Genomic DNA, 21,784 nt, shown 5'->3' on the forward strand with positions numbered 1-21,784 from the left:
GACAGACACACAACCTGGGGCCCTTCTGCGGAATGAGGGCAGAAGTCTGGCCTTGTTTATTCTCATGTAAATTCAGAGTAAACCCAGGCGATTTTGTCATCCTGCGCTCTGACGCATTACTGTAAATCCTACTTTCGTAACTCTGCCATTATTTATGAGTATTACTGCAGTGCTGTGTGAGATCAGGGCAGAGTTATGCCTGGTCACGTGGGTGTTTTAAGGACCACAGCTTGGACGTTTGAGTAGAGGAGACAAAGGCAATCGATCATCTTCATTTTACAAATAGGGGCGTAGGATTACATGATCTGCTGGAGAGCTTGCAGGAAGCCGGTGTCTGGTCTGGACAGGAAACCGTTTTCCTGTCCTGAAAAACTTTTCGTAGTAGAGGGGGAAAAAAAAAAGAAAAAAAGCTGTTTGATGTTTGGGGTGAAGGGTTTCGAGGGCAGGAAGATGTGATCAGAAACTGCCTGATGAGGGTTTCAGATTTGAGCCCCCTGGTCTGCAGGGAGCAGAGGAGGGATGTGGCCTTGCAAATACTCACTGCAGGTCAGCAGTTTTCCCCTGGCTGGGTGGGTTTATGGATCATCCTGTCCATCAGTGCAGGCAGATTTTCTATCTGTGATCAATGGCAATCACTCCAGCAGGACGGATTTATGCTCAGGGCTTGAGGTTTTGTCTACTGCATCATGTTCAGATGGAAAAGGTAAATAAAGAAGGGGTTTGAGCAGGTTTTTACATCACCTGGCAGGACAAAGGCAGTTGGAGGAACAAGCAGGTCTCCAGATGGAAGGCTCTGTACGTGCACTGTATATATCTCTGTCCACCATCTCCTGTTTAATCACCTCATGCCTCAGAATGGGCTCGGCTGAGCATTCCCATCCCCTGCCCTGGCTGGCATTGCCCTTTGTCTTGGAGCTGCTGGGAAGGATTTCCCTCATGGTTGTGCCAGCTTTTCCATCTCCAAGCTGCCAGCCTGTGCTACCTGCTCCTCAAAGACTTGTGGCTCAGTGGGTTGTTACATGCTGATATCTGCTGCTGGCATCCAAGGACTTCCTCCTCCTCCTGGTTTATTTTGCCATATTATTTTCCTGTCTTGAGCTGGAGGACTGAAATCACAGAGGACATATGTAAAGCCCTGCCTTCCTCTGAGGGGGTCACTTGTGAGGCTTTCATTCTGTCCCTGCTTCTCCTCAATCCCACATCTCTGCACAACTCCTCACCCCCGTCTGATTTTCCATCTCCAGCCACAGCACCTGCTCAAACCACGTCAGGTAAATGCAGCACCTCAGCATCAACACAGGAGGAGTAAACGAGTTTCTAATCTGTTGGAGAGCAGTGTTTCCTTCTCAAATCAGCCTCCTCCTCCCATGCAGAACCCGGGAATGAGGAGGTCTCAGCCCGGGTATTGCAGAGGAACAGCCTTTGTTGTGTGTGGGTACTGCAAAATACTTGGGAGAGCTGAGCAGGTATGTTCCAGAGGGGAAAAAATAATAATAATAAAAAAAGGCATTTAATTAGACTAAATAAACATATATTAGGGTTGAAAATATGCACAGCCAAAATGAAAGTCGCATTCTGGTTCATTAAATCTGAAAAGACTTCACACGTTTTAAACCTGTAATCATATTCACAGATGCGGCACCCCCTCCCCAACCTGCCCACCCCAACCCCTCCCGCGGATTTCACACCTTGGGAATGGCTATTGTTTAAAAAAAAAAAAAAAAAAAAAAAAAAAAAACAGGAAAAAAAAAACAGGAGCAGAGGAAGGTTTGCTGCTGCAGGGCAGGGGCAGAAAAATCAGTGTTTGATGTGGCAGCACCGGGCTGGGTTCAGGTGCTCGAGGAGGAGGAGGAGGAAGCACAAAATCTCAGCTCCGCTGTTCCTCCCCACCCTGCTCCCACCCGACCCGGGGTCTCTCGCTGAGATTCCCCCTCTGCTTCCAGGCTTCTCCCTCTCCCCTGGAGGGTGTGATGTTACCAGGGAGCTGAGCTGCAGAACATATGGAAACGTCATGCGTGTATATATAGAAGAGGAGCGAAAATGGATGCTCTTGGGTACAATAAACATTAATGTATCTGCAGGGGGGGGGGGCGAAGAATTTCAGCTGTTTGCGCCGCTTTGGTGGATGTTTGTCGGGGTGGGGGCTTCACTGCTGTTTGCAGCCATAAATGCATACATATAATTTATTGGAATTAGGAAGTCTGTGGAAGGCAGGAGTCGTTCTTCACGTGGAAATTCTGCTTTATGCCGAAGCGGCACAGTCAGAGAGGAGGATGTTGTGACTGCGTGCCAGCAGATATGTGTAAGGAGACATTTTGAAAATCTGAAGGGAACGTTTTCAAGATGTTGGGGCTTGTTCTCGGGTACCTTGGTGATTCAGTGCTTTCTTCTGGCTTTAGGTAAAATGCGATTGAAATTCAAATGTTTCTGGTATGCAAAATCTCACCAGCAGCTTCGTGCACCCATTTATTTCTTTCAGTGTATTTCTTTTCTCTGATTTTTTTTCTTTTGAAAGAACCAATATCTAGTGAAGGTTTCCCTCTGCTCTAGCATGTTTGTGTGTTATTCAACAGGGCGCCAGCTCCCTGGGCTGCAGCTCCCCGTGTTCTCCTTTTGCAGGGAAGCAATCCCAAGGAATTTGATGCAGTTACTCGGGAAGGTCAGCAGGCTCAGCATTAGGTGCCTTACACAGAAACCTGGATATCATATCAGGCTTTCCGTGCCTGGATATCTTGATCAGTTTAAGCTGATTAGAAAAGCTCCTCGGCTCATTCTTGGGCAAGCTGGAAAACGATCCCTGCTTTGTATAATGAAGTATGTTATCTATCCTGCCCTACAATAAATCCAGAGCGGGGCTGCAGGGGGGTTGGCATCTGGTCTAAATTAGCATTGCTCCACTGCTGTCGGTGGAGCCCTGACAGTGCTCACCAGGTGAGGATGTGGCCCATTTAGGGAGCTCCCGTGGGGTTACAAAAGCAGCATTGAGGACCAGGGTTTCAGAGGAGGGAAGAAGCTGAGAGAGGAACAGGACAGCTTGCAGGGAATCTTAAATGACATTAATTGAAATCTTATCACTTCCTTCATCTTAAGGTGAACCCGGGGCACAATAAAGAGCAATTATCTGCCATCTTCCTTCATCTGTCCCAAGTGCAAGGAGGGGAAGAGTATATCCATCACTCTTTCTGCTCTACCTTTTTTCTCCCAGAGACAATCCGATATATTTACAGACCTGCCACCCCTTCCAACCCCTCCTTTCACGGGAGAGCTGAACAAAAGCAGGTAAAAGCAATGGAGCTTGGAAAAGAGGGGGGATCTGGAAATAGGAACCAAGTGAAAACAGGGGCTTCACCTCTCAGAGGAGCCACTGAAGGGACTTGAGTTACCACCTGCCAGGGGAATGGCCACGAGAGGTTCGGCTGGAGGGTTGTGAGGTGGCAATAAACAGAGCTGAGCAGAGGGCTGCTGCTCTAAAACCTGGAGCAACACTTGCTGGAAGCTGAGAGAGGCAGGGAATTCTTAACAGGTCGTGGAAATTGGTGCAGCACCCAGCATGGGGACTGCTGGCAGTTTCTCCCCCAGGTGCCCTCATGAGGTGAGATGCAGCCCATGGTCCTGTTTAGAGCATTAGCAGGGCTGGCAGCAATCCCTCAGCTCTTTAGGAGAGAGCCAGAAGCTGGATTTCATCTTGGTAGAGCAGGAGGGAGATGGTTTATGCCCTGTCCTTTCATGTTTTCTGTCTATTCTGCAAACACAGCGAGGACAGCAGTCCTGGGGCTGCTTACTCTGCACAACCAACCCAGACTTTTGTTCGGGCAGCAGGGAGGGGATTTCCTCAAATCACAAGAGCAAAACATGACCGAAACCTTTGAGATGTCTGAGCTGATGGGAAAGAGGAGCAGAAGGAGCTGGTCCTGCCCAGGTGTTCCTCCGGGGTTTGGTGTGGGGCCGTGGTTTGTGTGCCCACTCACCCCAGCGGGTTTGAGAGGAGCAGGAAGGGGCAGTGACATCCGAAACGCCAAGTGCAGCCCGCGGCAGCGAGTCGGGGTGCGAGAGGGGCAGGTTCCAGGTGGCTGGGGCTGGGCTGTGTGTACAGAAACTCCAAGGCCATGTTGCTTTCTGACAGCAAATCGATGCCGCTGTAAACACGAGAACAAAGGAGCTCGCAGAGGAGAGGGGGAAGGAACACGGGAGAGGGAGAGATGGAGAACTGCTCCGCAGCCAAAGCTGGAACAATGTTGGGAAAAGCTGAATGACTTCAGCACCTATTCATTCCCTGGCCAAAGCTGGTTGCTTGCCCGTTCCCAAGGCCGACGAGGAAGTGGTGGCCTCGAGTGGCTGAGGTGTGAAGGCACCAGCCGGGAGCAGGGGGTGACCTGGCTGCTCCTGATCCCGCTCCCAGGGTTTAGCAGCCGTTCAGCCCCCGAGGCCAGGGGCTGGATGAGGCAGACACTGTACATGTGCAGCTGGTTAGGGCTCAGCAGCGTGCCCCTCCCCTGTGCAGCCTTGTGTCTCATGATGGATATCACTGGCAGAGTGAATTCCCATTCATTTGTCCCGTGGCTTCGGCACTGCGAGCGGTTTCCATACAGATCCCGCAGGAGAGAATACCGTGGAAAAATGGGGCTTTGGGAGCCAAGATGCTGGGATGTTCTTCTTCCCAGCTCCGCAGCAAAACAGACGATCTGGGGCCCGGCAGGTCTCTGTTTGGGACGGGGTCTGGCTCCTGACCTGATGTTGGGGTCACGTCGGTGCATGGGTTTGGGGTTTAACCCGTTGCAGGCAGGCTGGCGCAGGGGGTGTTTAAGGCAGAATCACAGAATCGCCCAGGCCCTGTGCTGATCCACACGGCTGGAACACGGTTTTCCACCAGAATGGAGGGAGTGGGAATGCAGTCAGATGCTTTGCAGGTACAACATGTCGTTGGAAGGCCCAGCCCTGCATGAAAGCAGGTTTTCTTGTTTGGCTGGGGTTTTAAGTTCAGCTATTTTCTCTGGCTGTCGTTGGGAAGGCCACATGGAAAAACTTTAAGGACCCATCCAGGATGGGGAGAGGGGAAATTTGGAGTGCACAACTCAGCCCCTGAGCCTGCCCATCTGTAAAGAATCAGCATAACAGCACTTAATGTACTTCCCCAACATGGCAGTTGTGGGCCTTAATTAAACTGTGCAGGGTGCTCGGAGATCCTCAGATTAAAGGCTGTGTGTACAGTGAATTACAAAAGCAAACAACATGAAATTTTCCATGTGTTGTGCTAGAGCTGTCTTCGTTTACCAGAAACAAATCATTTAATGCACCTCTTACATGGAGCTTGTTTATATGAGATGCGCCTGTTATTCCAGTAGGAGGGAAATCTGGTACTTTTGATTATTGTTTCTCAATACTTCGTCCAAAAAAGGCATAAAATTTGAATATGATAATAAAATAATACGGTCATAAAATGGGGTTTTTTAACTATATGTATGTAGTTAGCTCTGGGAAACCCCATCAGTTTTAACAGGCCTCAAAGATGGTGGGAGGTGAATTTAATATAGCATAAAAAAATAAAGGTAATCCCCGCAAAAAACAAGCGTGGAGCAGTCGCTGGAGTCACCACAGGCAGAGACAGAACATGTTTTGTGTCCAACAATAGCGGCGTACGTGACTTGAAATGCTCTTTCCTTATAAAACAAAATACCCACTGGTTTGGCTTATTAGTGCTAATCTTCAAAGGGAGAAGCAGCGCTGAAGGTTCCTGGTTCAATTCAGAAGTTCAGCCCCGCTCTGGCAGCGCTGCCTTGACAAAGTGCCATTGTTGCCCATGGCCGGGGCCGTGTGTGTGAGGTTTAACCTTCTGCATTTCCCCTTTCCTTGCTGCACGAGGAATGCCCAGAGCCGCACGGGGGGGAAAAAAAAAATGTCTCTGATGTGTGGTTTAACACGTGAAAACGCTGCATTTGAACTTGCACTGACTCTGCCCAGAGTGGATCGGGTTAAATGGACTATTACAATGGCGGGAGCTCATCTGGAACTAATAATTTTTGAGGCCACCAAAAGTAAAAAGTAAAAAAAAAAAAAAAAAAAAAAAAAAAAAAAAAAAAAAAGGTGGGGGGAGGAGAAGGAGGGAGGGATTCTTTCGAGTTTGGTGGCCAATGACTAAAGCTTCTGCTGCCATCTACTGCACATGGGTGGCAGTAGGGCCAGCTGGGAACAGCTCGCTTTGGACCAAACCGGCCCAAAAAAACAGGTTAAAAAGGGAATTATTGCTTCTGGTAGAGATGGAGCTGCTTCTCAGCTCTACCCTCCCATGAGTGGATCTGGGGTCTGGCCTGGGGGCGTTTAGGACCAGTGGCAGAGCATCTGGTGGGGCTGTGCAGAGGGAGAGGAACACGGTGCTTTAATCGCAGCAGGATTTGGGCTGTGCCATTTTGCATGGTCGCCTTTGGCATTGCCACCCCCTTGGCATTGTCACCCCATGGCTTTGTCACCTTTGGCACTGTCACCCCCTTGGCACTGTCACCCCATGGCTTTGTCACCTTTGGCACTGTCACCCCCATGGCATTGTCACCTTTGGCGTTGTTGCCCCCTTGGCTTTGTCGCCCTTGGCACTGTCGCCCCTCGTTTAGGATTCACCACCACCACCAGGCAGAAGTTTTTGGCTCCATTTCTGGGGGCTTGGGAAGGGCGTTACCAAAACCCCCTGACCCACGGCGGGCGAGGAGGGGCTGCAGCACGAATCGCCCGCCAGATCGGGCGCGGGGTGAGCGACATCTGTTTTGTCTCCGCACGGAGGAGCGGGGCCGGCCCTGGCCCCACCCGCTGGAAGCGGCTCAAGCATTACCCTGCTTGGCCAGACAATAAAAGCAGCCTATTTATTTATGATGGCTGGACCCTTAGCAGGTCACTGGCACGGTCTCCAAGGGCGGTGCATTCAAATCCCTCTCTGGATTCTCCCTCTTCCCATCTCTCCAGGCTGCCTTCTATTCTTTGTGCCTGCGCTCCCGGGAGATCTGGGCTTGGAACAAACAGCTCGCCATCCTTGTGGCTCTTTCTTGCGAGGTTAAATAAGTTTAGGAGGGAAAAGTACATTTGGAAATGGTGTTGATGCAGAAGAATGAGCCAAACACGCTATTGTCTTCACCAGCCCCGAGCCTGCCGCGGTGATTTGCAGGGTACAGAGACAGGCTGGCTGCGGGCTCCATGGAGCTACTGCGGAGTGGAGCTGGATGGGAAACCCAGCTGGTCCCGTGACTGAGCACACAACTGGGATTTGGCCTCCAGGCTTCTGTTCCTGGCTTTCTGAGGGATCCCGAGAAAGGCCCAGCGGGGGGGAAGGAAAGCTGTGTCACTTCAGAGCCAGGCTAAGGCCAGAAGGGGCCAGCAGCCTCAAAGGGGGAGCGGGGAGGGTGTTGGGAGAAGCTCTGCAGCGCTGCTCTCCGCTGGAGCCGGGCTAGGGGTGCTAACAAAGAGGAGAAGTTTGGCCAGGGCTCCTCTCCAGCCTGCAGGGTGTGTGTGCTTCAGGAGCTGCCTGGCTGCAGGGGGGATGTTCTCACCCAGATCTCGGGTTTGGGATTCGTTTCACGTAGGCTGTGGTGTCTTACAGTCCCGGGGCTCAGTGTGAGGCAGTCGCCGTTGAGTTCCCGTTATAGCAAAAGGGAGTCTGGCCTATTTTAGGATGAGGGAAGCACTCTCTGAACTGCCGTGCCTCATCCTTGGCTGCAGACGAGGCCTGGAGTGACCCTCTCAGCTTGGGCAGGGATGAATCCTGCCTGCTGTTACACAGAGCCCAGGCCAGGAGGAACCTCCAACCTTCTTCTCCATTTCTCGTTCCCCTCTGGGATCTCTCTCAGGCTTGGGGAGACACAAAATGCACCGGCAGCCATTCTCCCAGTGTACAAAAGCGATTGAGGATGGCTCACTCAAGCCCCAAACTTCCATTCAGGTTCCAAATTCCTCCTTGGAGGGAAGCAGCTTCCCTCCCCCGGCTACAGAAAGATCATGGGAAAATGAGTCTTCTCTTTTGGCCAGGCCAGCCTGGAGATGAGGGGCTTGGTGGTGTAAATGTTGCTTCTTGTCCACCTCTGCCTCAAGTCCTCCACCCTAAAACATTCCCCTCCTGCAGAGCCAGTGTCAGGTTGTAGCTTCAGGATGGATTTAATGACCTCCTGCTCACTGAATGTCTTTCCTTCTTTCCCAAACTGCTGTCTAGTTCCTTTTTTTATGATCCTCCTTCACCCTGGGATTTTTCCCAGCACAACCCCAAGCAGGTGCTCTGAAAAATAAGAGGTCAGGTCTGCTCCCTAAATCCATCCCAGGTCTGCAGAGCCCAGGGAGAGAAAATCTTCTGGGCATGATGTCAGCCCAGCTCTGAGAGTTTGAGGTTGTGGGCTTCTGGATGCCTGTAATTTACAGGAAAGAAATAAACCTCACATCCTGGAAGATGCCATTTTTCTTGCATCCCACACTTGGCAGGTTGGGAGGTTTGTGGCAGGAGCCAAGATGTTGATGGTTAGCATGAATCTTCCCACAGACCTTCTCTTCCTTCCTTCCTTCCTTCCTTCGGCTGGGCTATCTGGGAGCTCTTGGCTCCTCCGTCCCAAAATCCAGCTCGAGTTCTGCTGTGAAATATCCTCAGTTATTTCATCTTTCCAGCTGAGAAAGGCTAAACACAATCGTTCAGGAGTCTGGCACAAGGCACTGGGAGCGCTTGCTCAAAGGAGGAGCAGTGAGCCAGAACTTCAGCTGCTCTCCCTCAACATCGATTCTGTGAAAAGCTTAACCCGTGGTGGGAAGGGATTTTTCGCTGTATTTCCACCAGGTTTCCTCATCCTGCTGGCAGGATCCACATCTCCCCCTCCCTGTGGCTGCAGGAAGCAGCCCCTGATGTTATTTGGGATGAAGAGGTGAATTTTTCAGGAGCAGCAGAGTGAGGGGAGCTTGGATCCAGCTCTTGGATGGGTTTGTGCCTTGTGCTCCGTTCAAAGCTCCTCCAGGAGCTGCAATCCTCCTCTTTGATGGGTTCTCATCACAGTGAGGGAAACGTTACAACTTGCTGTGGTGAAGGCAGTGAAGGCTCGGGGTGGGAATCTTCCCTGTCCACAGAAACCTGCAGGTTTTGCTAGGAGAGGAGGCAAACTTTCACTCCATTTAAGTTTTCCCGGTGACAACGCTGAGGCTTCAGAGTCAGGTCGGTTCCTCCAGCAGAAATTAGTGCCTGGGAATGAGGTGGAGGTCCTTGTACCTCCCCGGGGGGAACAAACTAGTCCAGAGGCAGTAGGGGGAAAAAAAAAAGAAAAATAATAAAAAAAAATCAGCTTCGTTCACGACTGAGGGGGCGACAAGGAGGAACGAACGAATGTTTGTTAACTTTGCCTTAAGCGAAATGTTAATGAAGTGCAACACTTAAGATGCTCGCACGCCTTCAATTACGTCCACCAAGATCACATGTTGCCTTTCCAATTATCTGGGCTGGGAAATGAGGGACGTACGTGCGAGGAGGCTGCTGCCTGCTCATTACCTTCCCTGCCAGGAGAAATCCTGCTGGATTTCGGCTGCTCAGGTGTGCCTGCTCGCAGCCCGTGCAGGGACGGGATTGCTGCGAAAATGGGTTTTAAGCATGGAAAAGAACGCTTGGGGTGGTGGCGTGCAAATGTGGAGGTGAGGCTTGGACAGGCTGGAAGTGATATCTGGTGTCTGGGGGTGTCGGTGACCTTGAGGGAAGGGACAGGCAGACGTGACTGCGTTAGGAATGAGGGTGGCACCTCTCAGGATCTGCTGCTCCTTCGGCACAAAGCTCAATTTTCCTGATCCTCATCGCCCTTGTCCTGTCACTGCCGCTTCATCAGGAGCACTGACAGGATGGGAACGGCTTCAAACCGACACGGGGCAGGGTTAGATTGGATATCAGGGGGAATTCCTCCCTGGGAGGGTGGGGAGGCCCTGGCACAGAGTGCCCAGAGAAGCTGTGGCTGCCCCTGGATCCCTGGAGGTGGCCAAGGCCAGGTTGGATGGAACTTGGAACACCCTGGGATAGCGGAAGGTGTCCCTGCCCGTGGCAGGGGGGAGAAATCCGTTGATCTTTAACGTCCTTTCCAACCCAAACCATTCAGTGGTTCTATAATCCTGTTAGGTTTTGTAAAACAAATGTTCAGAAAAAGTCTCCTTTTTCCTACACTAGAGGCAGAGATGCTGAATAACAATTTCAGAAACTAGAAACTCTTTTGTTTACCCAATCCATTTTTATTGTCATAATTAAATTGGGGGGGGGGGGGGTGGACAGACAAAAATTCCTTCAAAATTGTGCAATAATACATAGCAGAAATCAGTGAATGAAAAAAACCAAAACAAAACAACAAACAAAACAAATAAAGGACACAGAGTAGCAATTCAAATAGCCTAACATTAAACTCCACTTAAAGAACCTGATTAAAAGGTGACATTGCCTCCATTAGAGGCTGGCTGCTTGTGGACTGATGCAGGTTTGGAAGGATTAATTATAATGTTGCAGCTATTTCCAGGAACGAAGATGCTCTTGGGGTCCAAGAGTAGCTGAGTTATTGCACCATTTCCCTCCTCAAGTCCATTTGAAGGAGACTTGAAAGCTGTTTCAGAAAAGGGTTTGGTTTTGTTTTTTTTTTCTGAAAAAAAAATGACATTTGTTTTTTCCATCGGTGGGTAGGTGAAGTTTGCTGTTAAATATACTCTGACTCCAAGCACGGAGATGCTCACACTGAGCTCTGCCCTGCCAGGAATGGGAATTCTGCTCAGGGAGACTTTCCTTGGCTCAGGTGGGGGTTCCCTGGTGGATAATGTGAGGTTTTTGGATGCTCTAGAAACAGGAGGAGTGAAATAACGTGGTGGCCACCAAACACAAAGCTCCTTTGGCCACGAGGCGTGGATGCTGGCAGCCAGCTCTGCCTCTCTGCTCTCCCCTCCCCTTCCCGGCTGGCTCTGTGCTCCCAAACATCTCCGTAACTCGATCTGTGTCCAAGGAAAAGAGGCTTTTCCCTGGGCTGTGTCAAGGTGGGAGCACCTGGAACGGGTCAGGGCAGGGCGAGCCGGGGCGTGAACTCGCAGCACGCCGGCTCTTCTGCACATTAAATACCTGCAGGCAGAGGTTTTCACCCCAAATTTCAGGCCGCTCTGAAATCCTCTTGCAGTTTTCCTGGGTCCTCAGCCAAACCCCAGAGGGGCTGGAAGCTGCTCCAGCTGCTTCCTGCGTGGGCTCTGCTCTCGCTGGGTTCAGGGAGCTTTTACAGGGCTGGGGTTTGTTTGCTCTGAAAAGAGCCTTTTTTTGGACCTTTAATAGGTCTCCAGCCTGGGAAATGGTACCTCCTTGTCCTTTCTTGTAAAAACCAAACCCCCAACACAAAAAAGGAAACCTCACAAAAAGCCTGAGCCAAAGCAAAAGGAGCCTCATGGTCCAAAACCTCGACAGATTTTCATGTTCAACCTTAGGCTTTCGTTCAAATGGACTTGAGAGCACCCATGGGCATCTGAAATGGATGCAAACACAAATTAACTGGTGGAAGTTCCTCCTAACCAGGGTATTTTTCATACCCTTTCTTTTGTTTGTTTGTTTTCCATAGGGATCCAAATGTTTTACCGGGTTCCCATAAAGCGAACCCAAATCACCTCCCAAAATTTAGGGCAGCAAGTCACGTCACACAAGGCTACTGAAACAAAACCAGAACAAAATATACATCCACATCCACGTGCCATATTTACAGCAGAACCCTCCCACCCCCTGTATGTCTCCGTGAACAAGATTCCGTGCTTCAAAAGTTCATAAAAAATATACAATTTACCCCAGAACTGCATCGATTGCTCCCCACCTGGAGCCCAGCCCTCTCTATCTCTATATAAAATACACTAGCCCTGTGAAAGCTGCTTTGCTGAGAGCACAGTGGTGATTTCTGCGGTGAAGGGGAGGGCTGGGGACAGCTCTGAGTGGCAGTGCTGTCCCCACAAGGGCTTTGCAGTGTCCCCAAACCCCTGGGCACGCAGGGGTGGCTCCACAGAGGGCTCTGCCCTGCCCACGCTGCGTTTGGGAGTTAACCAAGAGTGTTGGGTTTTGGGGTACAAAAGGCTTTGCTCTGCACGAGTGTCCCCAAGCCAGGAGCCTTTCAGAGTGGCCAGGAGTGACCTGTCCCCTAGGTGATGCTTGGAAATCTCCAGCCAAGGGATTTCTGCGTGATATAAAATCATTCCAAGGGTTCCCCATGGCATTTGGCTAGACAGAGATGGGCTAGACTCTAAATCCTGCTCATTTTACTGCAGCAGGATTTACCCTGGACGAGTAAAACATCAGAATTTAACTGCTCCTAACTCTCACCAGATGTTGGGGTGCTACATTGTGATTTTCTGTTACCTGTGCTAAAAAAAAGGACTTTATAAAGAAGGGGTTGAATACTCTTTATCTCTGTTATTAGGCTTCGTCTCCTGCAGAAAATCTTTTGATTTATGTTTTTGAGACTGGTTTAGCCTCTGGGTCAGAGTCTGGCCTCTCTGTGTAGCTGTAACTCCAGGCTAACTGAGCTGTGTGTACTGGGTTGATTTTACTCAAAATTTCAACTCCTGAACATCACCCGATCCACTGACAAGGTAAAAATATTGCAACTCTGCGAGCTTGCTGCTACTTATAAAAATCTGTTTCTAGTTTGGTCCCAGCTTTGGGGAGGGGGGGGGGCGGAAAAATCTGTCACCAGGAATGCTAACAGCAGTAATTGAAAATAGAGTCAGCATTTCTCTAGAGTATCAAACCATCCAGACTTCAACTTTTTTTTTTTTTCTTTTTTTTTTTAATACATTTTTTTCTATCGTGAAATTAAACGGATCAGTCGCGTATCAAAACATAGTTGGCCTCTCTCGTTTTCATCCATAGGAAGACTGCAATTATAACTTAATTTACACAGCAAAAATACCTTTTTTTTTTTTTTTTTTCCCCACAAAAACAGTGTGACAAGACAGTGTGCTGTATTTCCTGGTGAGAAGTTTTGCATATATCGAGCACGGCCAGGGGAGAGCCCTGAACATCCTCTCCTGTCGTGCTCCTGGCTTGGCAGGTAGTGAGGTTCACTTTTTTTTTTTTTTTTTTTTTGGTGAAATTCACATTTTGCTGTCACAAAATCAAAGCTCCAAACAGTGGCAAAAGCAGACTTTTTTTTTTTTTTTTTTGCATTTGGCTCTGCAGCCAGTATTGTGTCTGCTGGGATTGTGAGATGAGAAAATAACACGTATGCGTGAGTGTGTGTGTGTGTGTATTTATATTATTTCTAAAGCTGTAGGTAAAACTACAGCTGCTTTTAGGAAATTCCGATGAGGGAGCATCAAATCCCTGCTGTGGGCCAAATTAATTTAAATTTTCAGTAATTATTGCTCTGTGTGAGGGTGGAAAATCTGGATTTGCATGCGCTGGAGGCTCCCCCTTCCGTCCCACCACCGTGCTGGCGTCTGAGAGAAGCTCCACGGAGGAGGTGTAACCTAAAAATATCTGGGAAATGAGTTTTAAGGTGAAAGTGGCAAATTTTTTGTTTCAGTGATGTGGTGGTTGTAAGCTCCAGATTAATTAAGGGCAGGGGCAGCAGCAGGAGGGGTTTGGGCAGCACATCTTGGTGTGGGGGATATTTTCGACTTTTTGAGCAGGAAGCTAAAACTCACCCCTAAAAACAAAAATGTGCTGCTGTACCTTAAGTTTGCTCCAAGACTGGGTCTTTAAAAGGGAGAAAAAACAATGTGAAAATGAGGGGTTTTATTATGATGGCAAGGACAACGATGGGGATGCCAAGATACGACTGCCTTGCAAGATAAAGTGGCACATGTTCTACACAAGAATGTGTACAATGTCTGACGACTCTGGAAATCTGTTCCGCAGCAGATTTCCCAATAAATTAACACAACAAAAATACTTTCATATAAAACAAAGTCCAAAGGATTATTTTTTTTTTTTGTCCTAAAGTAAAAGCAAAACCTTCAGGGACTATATTATCTCTCTCTACATATATAATCTCCTGATTTTTTGTCTTTTTTAAATAAATTTTTTTCTTGTCTTAGAAAAATAAAATGAGTAGCCAATTTAGTCAACGGAAAATATCTCACAGACTTAAAAGCATGCCCAGCAAGCATAGCCTTGTAAGAGTAAATTAATGTTAAATCAAAGCAATTTGTTACTCAACCAACCTAGTCTGCAATTCACAGTTGATTACTACAAAGTGTATTCTTAAAATTATTATTATTTTTTCTCTTTTTTTTCTTTTTTTGGCCCATATAAAAATAACGTATTGCAACTCAAAGTGCATTTTTTAAAATAAACAATCAACTATTTTTATCAAATGAAATATTTACACCATTTGGTTTTGTACAGTCAGAAATGCGCTTCAGGCGATGACCATGGGGACGTCATCTGAAAATCCAGTTATCATTGGGGCTTCATCGTCCTCATCTCCTGGAAAACAAACCAAAAAGAGAGCTGTTAGGGGGCCCTCAGCACTTTATACTCTGCTTTTCAGTGATTTTCATTGGAAGGAGGGGTTTAATTGGATAAAAATATTGGTTGGGAAAACTTTTGGCAGTTGGACTTGATGGTCTTGAAGGTCTGTGCAACCTTAGCTAGTCTATGATTCTGTGATTTGCACTCTGAGATCAAATCCGTAGAGATTGTGATGCCAGAGTGGCACAAACCATGACTAAGAATTCATTCTTGCCCTGATTTCACGTCCTCAGTGCATTTCTAAATGATTTGTGTTGGAAGGAGAGGTTTGATAAAAATGTTTGGCTGGGAAAACTTTTGGCAGTTGGACTTGATAGTCTTGAAGGTTCTTCCGAGTTCAGTGACTCCGTAATTCCATGGTTTGTACTCTTAGACCAAATCCATAGAGGTTGTGATGCCAGAGTGGCACAAACCATGATAAAGAATTCATTCTTGCCCTGATTACACAGACTCAGTGCGTTTCTAAGTGATTTGCCTTGAAAGGCAAGGTCTAATTTGAAAAAAAGATATTCATCTGGGAAAACTTTTGGCAGTTGGACGTGAGAGTCTTGAAGGTTTTCCTAGTTTAATGACTCCGTAATTCCATGATTTGTACTCTTAGACCAAATCCATAGAGATTGTGATGCCAGAGTGGCACAAACCATGATAAGAGAGTTAATTCTTGCCCTGATTTCACATCCTAAATGCATTTCTACATGATTTGCATTGGAAGGAGAGGTTTAATTTGATAAAAATATTTGGCCGGGAAAACTTTCGGCAGTTCGACTTGATGATCTTGAAGATCTTTTCCAAGTTTAGCGACTCTGTAACTCTATGATTTGTACTCTTAGACCAAACCCATAGAGACTGTGATGCCAGAGTGGCCCAAACCACGACAAAGAATTAATTCTTGCCCTGATGTCACACGCCCAGCGCTGTCCCCAGACGCCGCCAGGGGCCACGTACCCAGATCATCCCCCGAGGAGAAAATGGCCGAGCCCAGGCGGGAGCTGTAGTGGCTGTTGGCGAAGGCGGTGAAGCTGTTCTGGAGCCTCCTGTGCCGCATGTAGAGCACCACAAAGCCAATGCCCAGGGTCACCAGCAGCAGGAACAGCACGGGCACCACGATGGCGGCCACGTCCGTGGCTCGGCCGGATTTGGTGGCAGAGGAGTCTTTACCTGGTGGAGGGAGGGACACGAGTGCTGTTTGTACCAGCAGCGCACCCCTAAAGAATTTATGAGGCTTCCCTGAGTATTTTTTAAGGAGGATGAGGAGAAAATATCACTCCTCCTCACTCTCTACAACTCCCTGAAAGGTGTTTGTTAAGCTGTGCTCGGGTGGGGTTGGTCTCTCTCCAGGCAGGAGAGGACACAGCCTTAAACTGCACCAAGGGAAGTTCAGGCTGGATATTAGGGACAAGTTACAGGGATATTAGGTTGGATATTAGGAAGAAGTTTACAGAAAGAGTGATAAAATACTGGAATAGGGATAAAGAGGGATAAAGTCTGCCCAGGAAGGTGGTGGAGTCACCATCCCTGGATGCGTTTAAGGACAGACTGGATGTGGCACTCGGTGCCAGGGTTTAGTTGAGGTGTTAGGGGTGGGTTGGACTCGATGACCTTGAAGGTTTCTTCCAACCCGGTGATTCTGGGATTCTGGGAAATTGTGACTCACCCGTTCCCAGCTCGTCGTAGAGCAGCGTGGCCGGCTCCCCACACATCTGCCCCCCGTACAGGCACCGGGCCTGCACGGTGAACGAGTAGTTGTGGCCTATCTTCAGGTTGGACACCTTGAAGAAGTTGTCTGTGGTGTTGCCCAGGTAGGCTGTGATGTTCATCAGGCTGTCAAACATGTGAATCTCGTAGCCCTGAGGGAAACACAAACCCCAGATCACTCGGCTGCAGAGGGCGGGTTTGCTCCTTCCAAAAGGGTTTTGAAACTCGGTTTTTACTCCTGGATCTGGCTTTGATGAACTCTGCTGGGCTGTCAGCTGGGAGGGAGCAATGTGGAGCCTCCTCCAGGAACCCCTGCTGGTGTGCACTGACCTTGTCCAGTTCAGGGAGGAGAGATTTCTCTTCTCCCAAGTGACAGGACGAGAACACACAGCCTCAAGCTGTGCCAAGGGAGGCTCAGGTTGGACATCAGGAAGGATTTCTTCACTAAAAGTGTTGTTCAAACATTGGAAGGGCTGCTCAGGGATGCTTGGAATTCTCATCCCTGAGAGTGTTCAAGCAACAACTGGAGGTGGCACTCAGCACTCTGGGCTGGTGACAAGGTGGGGATTGGGCACAGCTTGGACCCAATCTCAGAGGTCTTTTCCATCCTAAATGACTCTGGTTTGGTTTGTCTGGTCCACTCTGTCCTTAGCACTCACCCCAGACACCCAAACACACAGTCCACGAGGGTGAGGGGTTTTTTTGGTGCAGTTTTCTGACTGCCCACGCTCTGACAGACAACATTTCACAGATTTTCTGTCCAAGTCTGAATAATGGCAACTCTCAGACTTCCTGGCACAGCAAGGGCAGTGTCCTATTCCCAGTCCTTTCACACATGGGGCAATTGTCCTTTTCTAGCAGGGTAATTATGTTCCTAAAAGGTGACTGATTGGATCTATCAGCTTCAGAGCCTCAGCCATGACGTGAATTTTAGTGAGCTCTTCTGGAGGGCTCGCCAAGGACAGGATGGATTTGAGTCTGGGAAAGGAGCCTTGCACTGACTCTGCTCCGGGATTTTCTGTAGGACAGGAGGCACAGCGAAACTTACCCGGCTCTCATTGAAATTACTTTCCTTCAATGCCAAACTCTTCCAGAAAAGCAGAATGTGGTCGTTTTCAGTGATGATTTTTAAGGCGTCTGGTGCAGACAGGGGGACTGCAAATGGGGGGAAAAAAGTGGCAGCAGGTGAGGTCGTAGCACCGGTGTCACCCCCCTCTCACAGGAAAGGAATCACTTCTGAAACTTATCGGGTTTTTCAGGGATCAGCACAGTACTCTGCTTGGAAAAGGGAGGTGCTGGGGAGAGGCTGCTGTGCTGTGGAAGCTGGGAGGAATTTTTCAGTGGTAGGGCTGTAATGGTACTTGATGATGTGTACCCAGCCACGCTGGTGTCTTTCCCACCTCCATTTATCAGGAGAAAAACACTGGATATCATTTGAGAAGCTTCCTCTCCGCTGCTGCTGTTTGGAGGTGCAATCACCTCCCAAAATTGGGTTTTGGCTGTGGGAGAGGACCAAGAGCTGCAGGAACATTTCTGCAGCCCCCAGGCAGCGCAGGATGAGTGGTGTGTCCCGTACCTGTATTGATCTTCATGCTGGATTCCTTGCTCATGTTTCCCAGCTGGACAATCACGTGGTATTTCCCTCCTGGCTCCAGCTTCTTTATGGTGTACTCCACCGTGCTGTTCCGGCTTTTCACTTTGTAGATTTTATCTGTTTTTCTCACCAAATCTTTAACTGCCACGGCATAGAGCTGGAGGGGGAGGAAATGGATGGGAAAAAAAAAATCTCATTTTCCTGCAGAATTTCAGCTGAAAGACATTAGACAGGGCGGGTAAAATTTGCTTTAAACCAAGGCTGAGCTTTACAGAAAGCCTGGGAAGCAAAATTCCAAGCCTCTCTCTGGATCTCTGCCCCAAATCAGTGTTTACTGATACAGAAAATGCAGTTGGAGAAACAGATGAGGGCAGGAGGAAAACCTCAGGTTGTGTTTCTCAGTGAATCACAAGGATGTAACACAAACCCCTGCCCTGTCAGTCTCCAGCTCTGCTGGGAAGGTTTAAACCTGCAAACCTTTGCAGTTAAAGTCTCTGGAGCAGAATGGGAGGGGAAAGCTTGCTGAGAAAATGACTGGCCTTCAACGGAGCGAGACCTGAGCGTATTCCAGTGTGGCAGAGAACAGAAGCGGGCTTTGTTGGGGCTGGAGGCAGTGTCCCAGCTCAGCCTTGCCCGCCTGGGCAGAGCCAAAGCCCAGAAAGGTGCCTTGGCACATGCCCAGGGCTGTTTTCTAGACTTGGTCAGCAAGAGATACCCCAGACCTGGCTCTTTTTCAATGTTCCAGTCCTGAGCTAATGGCCAGCAGGGAGGAAATGAACATGTTGGAGGTGTCACTACTTGGACAATGATTTGATGTGGAGCATAGACCTGATCTCAGCCTTCCTCCGGCAGAAGAAAGGCCTTTAAGCCAGGATTTTGTGTGCACAGGGACAGGAGAAGGCTCTGTGAGGCGTTACTGTCGGAACACTGGAGGAGGAAAATTTCAGGCCTTCTGTTCTAAAGGACGCTGACCCTCAGGCAGGTGCTACATTTGACCTGAGGCAGTGGAACAGGCTTCTGAAATTGAGTGACAGCGCTGCGGTTGTGGGTGTTTAATTTGAATGATATTGTGTGATTTCACAGGGTGAAAAACTTAGATTTGAGATTTTAGTATATAGTAATATATGGGGCAAGATGGAGGACTTTGGGCATTGTCTAAGTCCTTCTTCTTTACCTTCTTCATCCTTCTTTTTCATGGGTTTGGGTGCTTTTCTGTAACTGGGTGGAAAAGGTCTGCATTGCAGACCTTGGGTGGTCATTATTGGGTCAGAAATATAAATAATACAGGTGCCACCTCGTTATTGGGTGACTAGCGCTTCGATAACCTTGGAAAGAGTTAGAGGCGCTCCATTAGAGTTAGAGCTCACGGCTCGTGGGACTGTAGCGTAGATAAGAGATAATAAACATCCAAGTCTGAACGCGCAGCTCTGACGCGTATCACCGCCGACCTTGGCAGAAAAAGAGGCCAGAGCCATCACGTTACCATGTCCTGGTCGGGCGAGTCGTAGGGCGATTCCCACTTGATGACGGCGAACGTCTTCCCGGTGCGCACGGAGTGCAGGTGCCGCGGGGGCAGCCGGTTGTCCGGGATCATCTTCACCACCACGTAGTCAGAGGGGGGCCCCTGGTAGGGAGACATCACCCGCACCTGGGGGGGAGGCACAGGGGTCAGGGCTGCGTCCTGGTGGAGGCACGGGGCGGGCAGAGGGCGGAGGAGGAGGGGAGCCCACCAGGAACAGGTACTGCTCGTCCCGCTGCACCAGCACCGTGATGTTGTGCGCGCTGGTGGTGCTGTTGTGGGGGCTCCTGTACAGCTCCAGGAAGGACGTGGCGTAGAAGATGCCGTAGACCTGAGGAGGGAGAGCACAGAGGGGGTGGAGCAGGGTTTGGCATGGCTTAGAGCATCCACTGGCTGACACTTTTTAGGGGTATGAAGCAAAGACCCTTTTCCCTCTGGAGCCTTGTTCCTGCTTTTCCCTCTGTCTCGCCCGAGTTCAATCTGCCCACTTGCCTTTGAGCTCCCAACCCAAAACCCCTGAGCTCTGCTCAGGTGACAGCAGTTGATTCAGGGGCTGCTGGAACATTGTGCTGTCTGTATTTAAGCCACTTCTCACTGCAACAAGCAGACAAGAAGCCTTTCTTTGTTCCTATTTAAAAGCAGGAGGTTCTTTCCTATCAGTTCTTTCCTATTGGGGGCATTCTGAGTTCCAATCAGAAGCCAAATATTTTTTGAGTATACAAGGCGTTTATATAGGTTGCTTTTTTTTTGGTTTTTTTTTTTTTTTTTTTGTATGGCACTTATATAGGGTTCTGGTTTTGGTAACAATTCTCATTGGTTATACATTCTTCATGACCTCAGTTGCTTGGTGATCATCACAAAGTTTCACAACATGTTTTTTGGTCACTCCTACCCCAGGGAGGCTTTATCCGTGTCTGTCTCTCCCATGGTTTCTGCTTGATCAGTCATAAGACACCAGACTCCTTTATCAGTTCCATTACACTCTCTGTTTCAGTCCCCACACTTTCCCTCATTATCCCCCAAATTTTCAGGGCCTTGGAATCCAATCCAAACAAACAATCCTGATTTCAGGGGTTTTTTTGAGCCGCTCTGAGGCTCTGAGCTAGAGGGAGGGAAGGGTTGGTGCCTTACCACATTCCTGGGGCCGGTCCAGCTGCATTCCACGGCTGTCTGGTTGATGGCCTTGGCCTTGAGGCTTGGGGACACAGGTCTTGTGCCACTGGTCACCACATGCACAAAAGACAGAGGGCTGTCACCCAGCTCCGTCTTAGCCCAAGCAGAAATTTCATAGGGGGTGTGTGCTGTCAAATTGGCCACTGAGCAAGAAGAGAAAGGGGCACTATTATTATATTGAAAGGGGCACTATTAGAGAAAGAGGTAAAGCACGGCGAGGGTGGGAGCACAAGCGAAGGGTCAGCATCAGCAAACAGGAGCCTGCCTCCCCTGGGCTCTGCTTTTGTACTTTTTGCAGTAATTTCCTTTATACAGAAGCACCTGGGACTCTGGAATCCAACCCAGCCTGTGCTTTTCTGTGCCCAGATGATTTCCCATATCCACACTGAGATTTTCCCAAACCAGAAATGTGATTAACAGGGACATGTGCTGTATGCAAGCCCAAGGAATCCTTGTTCTGCTTCTACTCCCTCTGGCAGATTAGAAATGGAGCAACAAACAAAACCCCATGTGATGAGAAAGGACCAGTGCAGCTCTGGGGGTAAATCCCAAATCTGCTTGAAATTTCCAGGTCCTCAAAACAGAGAATTTGCTGCTTTGTCCTGTCCAGATTTAAACAGAATTGTTTAAACAGAAACTACTAGTTAAAAAAAAAAAAATAAAAAAATCCTATGACCTCTCATAAATCCTTCTGCTTAGTGTTAACCAAAGCAAAACTTTATACTTTGAGCAGAATTTACCTTTCTGGATGGACTTTTCTCCTTCTATGACCAGAGTCCTTTTTTCCTGCCTGTGGGTATCGAATGTCCAGTAGATGTTGACCACGTAGCCACTGACCTGTCAAGCCCAAGGACACAGAGCCAGCAGCTCAGCTGATGCACACAGGGAGCCAGCGTTACTGGCAGACCCCTGACAGTCTTTGCATGGTATTTTCCATCCCAATTAAGAGCCCCAGAGCAGTAAGAAATGATTTGGCGTGAAATAACTGGTAACTGCAATGCTTCAGTGGGTGACAGCTTCTCCCAGCCACGATTCACCATTTACCCGGCTCAGATGGAAAGGGAAAAACTCTCACCTTGATATTCGTGGTCATTTTTAGGCTGAAACTTATGGAATCCTCGCTGTAGCTCTCAATGTGGATGACAGGGGGAGGAATGACTGGGAGGAAAGTGAGAAAAGACCTGTTAGTACAGCACAAAGAAATAAAAATATTTACTGAGAGGGGGCAGATAAAACACAGCTTCTTGTGGTAACACCCAGCTCCTAGAACAGGACATCATGTCAGAGAAGATACTGACATCATTTTTTAAGTCCACCACCTAAAAGCTGCTTTATCTGC

The 21,784-nt window shown here is 48.8% G+C and overlaps 1 protein-coding gene across 2 annotated transcripts in view; it reads right to left on the reverse strand.

Moving 5' to 3' along the window:
• Positions 1-10,241: 10,241 nt before the first annotated feature.
• Positions 10,242-21,784, reverse strand: part of SORL1 (sortilin related receptor 1) — a 48,642-nt gene continuing 37,099 nt past the window's right edge. For both annotated transcript variants that reach the window (XM_040085298.2, XM_040085299.2), the window contains exons 39-48: positions 21,521-21,603; positions 21,186-21,282; positions 20,404-20,588; positions 19,484-19,603; positions 19,237-19,401; positions 17,736-17,910; positions 17,208-17,314; positions 16,119-16,311; positions 15,410-15,622; positions 10,242-14,419 (exon numbers count right to left, since the gene is read on the reverse strand). In XM_040085298.2, the coding sequence (XP_039941232.2) occupies positions 14,352-14,419; positions 15,410-15,622; positions 16,119-16,311; positions 17,208-17,314; positions 17,736-17,910; positions 19,237-19,401; positions 19,484-19,603; positions 20,404-20,588; positions 21,186-21,282; positions 21,521-21,603 (1,406 nt within the window). In that variant the 3' untranslated portion in view covers positions 10,242-14,351. The remainder of the gene's footprint in view (positions 14,420-15,409; positions 15,623-16,118; positions 16,312-17,207; positions 17,315-17,735; positions 17,911-19,236; positions 19,402-19,483; positions 19,604-20,403; positions 20,589-21,185; positions 21,283-21,520; positions 21,604-21,784) is intronic.

Source organism: Hirundo rustica, chromosome 23 (genome assembly GCF_015227805.2).
Source record: "Hirundo rustica isolate bHirRus1 chromosome 23, bHirRus1.pri.v3, whole genome shotgun sequence".
Taxonomy (NCBI): domain Eukaryota; kingdom Metazoa; phylum Chordata; class Aves; order Passeriformes; family Hirundinidae; genus Hirundo; species Hirundo rustica.